General features: G+C 41.2%; 1 protein-coding gene across 1 annotated transcript; it reads left to right on the forward strand.

The window, feature by feature from the left end:
* On the forward strand, positions 1–5,181 carry LOC146968604 (uncharacterized). The gene is made up of 12 exons (XM_085759284.1): positions 1–117; positions 1,191–1,378; positions 1,604–1,744; positions 1,865–2,003; positions 2,150–2,327; positions 2,587–2,728; positions 3,033–3,188; positions 3,317–3,363; positions 3,461–3,523; positions 3,656–4,522; positions 4,634–4,713; positions 4,951–5,181. The coding sequence occupies exons 1-12, from the start codon at positions 1–3 to the stop codon at positions 5,038–5,040; spliced, it is 2,208 nt and encodes a 735-aa protein (XP_085615410.1). The 3' UTR covers positions 5,041–5,181.

Genomic DNA, 5,181 nt, shown 5'->3' on the forward strand with positions numbered 1-5,181 from the left:
ATGTCGCTCTCTCTGGTGCTACTGCTGCTCGGAGTTGGTAGCACCCAGGCTTCTCATTTTCTAGGGACAGTGATGACCTACCACCCAAATAACACTTACCCAAATGGATCTGTTGAGGTATGTTTAGTTTTGTTTTATTTTTATTTTTATTTGTTGCATTAGAATACCAGTTTCATCAACAGTTATTCTTATTTGTAATTCATTTCACAGTAGTTTGGTAATGTTAGTGTTGTAAGGAAGTACAGTAAATGCTGTATTTTAAGTCTACAATCTCTTAATGCTACAAAAAAGAACAGGTTGTAGGGATCATACACACCTATTGTTTTTATGGTCAAAGTTATAAAAAATTATGGATCAAATAGAATATAAAACAGCATAAATTGTTTAAAAAATCAACTGCCAGGAAATATTCAGAGCATGTTCAGTCACAGAGAGAGAAAATATAACTCAAGGGAATTGTTTGATTTCAAGAAGGTCGAAGTGAGAACTACCAGGAAAAGCTTTTGTGTTTCTGTACAGTATGTGGTGTGAAACTATGAAACAGTTTGAGTGATAAATTGAGGTGATGACCAAACATTAAGAGAAAGTACAAAAACATGATTATATTTATAATAGAAGGGTGAATCTACACACAAATGTGTATCTATACAGTATAAATATATATGTATCATAAAGTATATATCAGCCACAAATGATTTTTGTTATGTTAATTGGATGAGTGAATGTACATGAATGTAAGTCTAACTTTGATGTATCTGTCTTTAAGGAAGCTGGATAAATGATGTATTAATGATTGATGGAAAAGGGTTGGGGTGGGGTTTGTAACTGGATCAATGACATCATACATTTTCGAATATGTACAACAAATGAATTGATTATGTTTTGACAATCTTGGATTGTTGTTATATGACTTGCTTATGTTATTTCATAACATTCAACATACAAACTTGTGCCTTATTGTACTTACATGTTGGAAAGAAATTCATTTCAATTCAAGTCCTCAGAAAAAGAACAATGGAAGATAAATGTAAAGATAATGAACAAAACAATAAAAGTAGCAAAAAAAGGAGAACATAGAATCATTTGATTAATGGAGGTCTTGAATATCGAGAGGATCACAAACAAAAGCAAAATGCCTCTGATCTAATGAATACTTCATTATTAAGCATGTCTTCACTGTTTTACTACAGGTGGTGGTTCGCTACAAGTCAAACTTTCATAGTTGTCAAAGACTAACTTGGAGTTGCCGCAGTGGCGTTTGTGGGACTGAGAGTTTGATAGAGACTACTGTTGACATGGAAAACACTACTGGTGAGTGGTGCCAGACTGAGGGAAAGTCCACTCGGCTGGTCCCCAGCAACGCACCTTTTCAACTCAGGTAAGTGCATCATGAATCTGCAAAATGTCCTAATTCTTTCCATCTATTGTGTCATAGGGGTGAAAATAGAGTCATTTTAAAATTTAACTTCGAATATCAAAATTGAAAATGTTCTAAATTAAATGAAACCCACCGTGCTTGACATATCCAGATGATTAATGCCAATGATCAGTGCTGCAGAACAGAACAAGTATAACTGATGTGATCTGTGACCCTTGACCAAAGAGCGAATGGTGGTAACTGGATCGATGACATCAGAAATAACATCATATTTTGGAGAGCTTTGACTACGGTTGAACTGAGAAACCGGTCAGACACCAGCAAAGCCAACACATCGCCACAGACTACCATCATACCTGCTGTGAGGTAAGCCTCCTCCCTGTTTGTCAGTAATCATACATCCATATTTAAACAATTTCTACGGACTTGTGCTTTACATGGGGAGTAATGAAGAGGGTTACACATGCGTTCCTGTGTTCCTCTCAGAGTTCCTTCAAACTGTCAGAGAGATTTCAACCTGTTGGCATTTGACCCTGATGGAGACGAGGTCAGATGCAGATATGGAAGCACACAACTGTCCGAGTGTGACCCATGCACACCACCGACTGTCCTCAACCTCTCGTCAGTGAGTAACCAGCCATATAGTGTAGTGACAAAAGGACTTGAATACATTTCATTCCAAATTAACTGTACCATCTTGCATTTTATCGCCTGGGAGAAAATGTTTGCTCATGTACATACTGTGTTTAAAAAAAAAAAATCCTTTTGCAGTCGTGTACGCTGTCATTCAGCCCCACCATCAGCTCAGATGAAGGTCCGTACGCTGTCCAGCTGGTGATGGAGGACTTTCCCAGACAGAACATCACCCTGACTCGTACTGACGGTTCACAGGAGGTGAAAACTACAAATGATGCTATCAGCAAGATACCTGTCCAGTTTGTTTTACAGGGTAAGAGCTCATGTTTTCACAGCCTGGAGTTTTGCTTTTGCTACATTGGCAACTTTATCTCTAAGAGGTTTTTACTTACTGGAAATGTGAGTGTACCATCAAACTTCAGTCTTTTACTCGCTGTCCAGTTGGGGAAATTAACCCTAATATTAACTCCTGACTATTAGATGGTTGATCAGCATTAGAAACTTCCTCTCCTAATGCGTCCATGGTACAAACACCATTCTCACGGACGTTTACATTTTCTGTGTTGTTCCAGTGGATCCAGCGGCACCGTCCTGCACAGATGGAGACTATCTGCCCCGGTTCCTCTCTCCAACCCCAGCCCACGGAGCTCAGCTGTACGCCCCTGTGGGTGTTGGTGTTTATATCATCATCAGGGCCGGGGCAAGTTCCTCTTCGTAAGTCAAAAGAAAACCAGTGGTTGTAGGAACAGTAAGTTGAATATTAACAGCTGCAGATGCATTCAGGGCCAAAAGACATACATGGAAGACTTTCTACAATGCATTGTGTGTCAACGTCTGTTGGGCTTGTACCTTGCTGTTTCAGTTTTAGCATGAGCTCAGATTTTGGGAAATACCCCTGCCCTCTTTGACAAGAAAACAAGACTTCAAACTCTTCTCTTGTTCAGGAAAAACCTGCGCTCCACCATTTGTTGAGTTAAGTTACCTAACAGGACCTTGCCCTCTGTTTTTTTTTTTAAAGTATCACCGAGCTGCTGTTCAGCGGGCCGTCCGGTATGATCGAGATACAAAGAGAGAACACAAATACGGTAGGAGAGTACGCCCTGAGTTGGACACCTTTCCAAGGCGAGGACGGAGAGAGCCACCCTGTCTGCTTTGTCGTCCAGTCATCCAACACGTCAGTCTCTTGTCCAATAAATAGAAACACTGTAGACTAAAAATCTATCTGAACTAATTCTGTTGATTATGAAAAACAGTTACTAACTAAGTTCCTGTGTTGGTTTGTTCCCTCAGGACAGACAACAGGACGTATCACTCGGAGCTTCGATGTGTCGTTGTGACAGTTGGAGAGGGTCGGTCCAGTCTTGACTTGTCTTAATCGTGATTCATCTCAATCCACAGCTTTGATGATGTTAAGGATCAATGTTTGACTTTGATTCCTGTTCACAGCCCCAATAACAACTGCAACTACGATTGCAACTACAACCGCACCAGCTACAACTACAACCACACTAACTACAACTACAACCTCTCCACCAACAACTACAACCATACCAACTACAACTACAACCACACCAACTACAACTACAACCACACCAACTACAACTACAACGACTCCACCAACAACTACAACCACACCAACTACAACTACAACGACTCCACCAACACCTACAACCACACCAACTACAACTACAACCACACCAACTACAACTACAACCACACCAACTACAACTACAACCACTCCACCAACAACTACAACCACACCAACTACAACTACAACCACTCCACCAACAACTACAACCACACCAACTACAACTACAACCACTCCACCAACAACTACAACCACACTAACTACAACTACAACCACTCCAACCACAACTACAACCACTCCACCGACTACAACTACAACTACAACCACTCCACCAACAACTACAACCATACCAACTACAACTATAACCACTCCAACCACAACTACAACCACTCCACCGACTACAACTACAACTACAACTACAACTACAACCACTCCACCAACAACTACAGCCATACCAACTACAACTATAACCACTCCACCAACAACTACAACCATACCAACTACAACTACAACCATACCAACTACAACTATAACCACTCCACCAACAACTACAACCATACCAACTACAACTACAACCATACCAACTACAACTATAACCACTCCACCAACAACTACAACCATACCAACTACAACTACAACCATACCAACTACAACTATAACCACTCCACCAACAACTACAACCATACCAACTACAACTACAACCATACCAACTACAACTATAACCACTCCACCAACAACTACAACCATACCAACTACAACTACAACCACTCCACCAACAACTACAACCACTCCACCGACTACAACTACAACCACAACAACTGCAACTACACCCACACCAACTACAACCACACCAGCTACAACTACAACCACTTCCCTGGCCACAACAACTGGCGCTGCCCCTGTAAACAGCACAGATCAGAGTGAGTATCAAATCCTACTCAGTCATGTGTTGATGGATGTTCAGTATATAAATGAAAACCACATTGTGACACACTGGCCTGCTGTATAATGCTGAGTCATTGTTCATCTAGTTGTCTTGGGTCTGAGAATAAGGATCACCTCTTCAGTTCCACTATCTGATGACGACATCAGGAACACTGTCATACAACAAGTGAGTTTCTTCTCATCTAATATTGTTAGATAGCTGTACCTGCTGCAACTAGTTGTGCAACATATGGAACATACTATGTTTTGATTAAGAAGACTAGAGGCTAATGTGTAATATTTCAAAGTAACGTCTGCCTCCATAAGCACCATGCAGTGATAACAGTGATGTTGCCAGTTCTTTCCATGTCCGTTATACTCAGACAACCACAATCAATCACAATCTCATTTTCCCCTTCTCCAGCTGAAAGAGGAACTGGTCCAACAAGGCCTGTCAGCTGACAGCACCCTGCGCCTCTTGAGCAGCACCTCCCTGAACACGACCGTCACATAGACCCCTGGTGACTCACTTTGAGAGTCTGTCTACCTCTACAGGGAAAATATGTTGCTGGTTTTCGGGAGTTTCTTTCAACTGCATTTTCATCAGTATCACTGTGCTCTGTATGAGGAGGTGGGATGGAGCGCCCTTACCCAT

The sequence above is a fragment of the Trachurus japonicus genome, chromosome 18, assembly GCF_045865225.1.
Source record: "Trachurus japonicus isolate A0001 chromosome 18, Traja_1.0".
Lineage (NCBI taxonomy): Eukaryota > Metazoa > Chordata > Actinopteri > Carangiformes > Carangidae > Trachurus > Trachurus japonicus.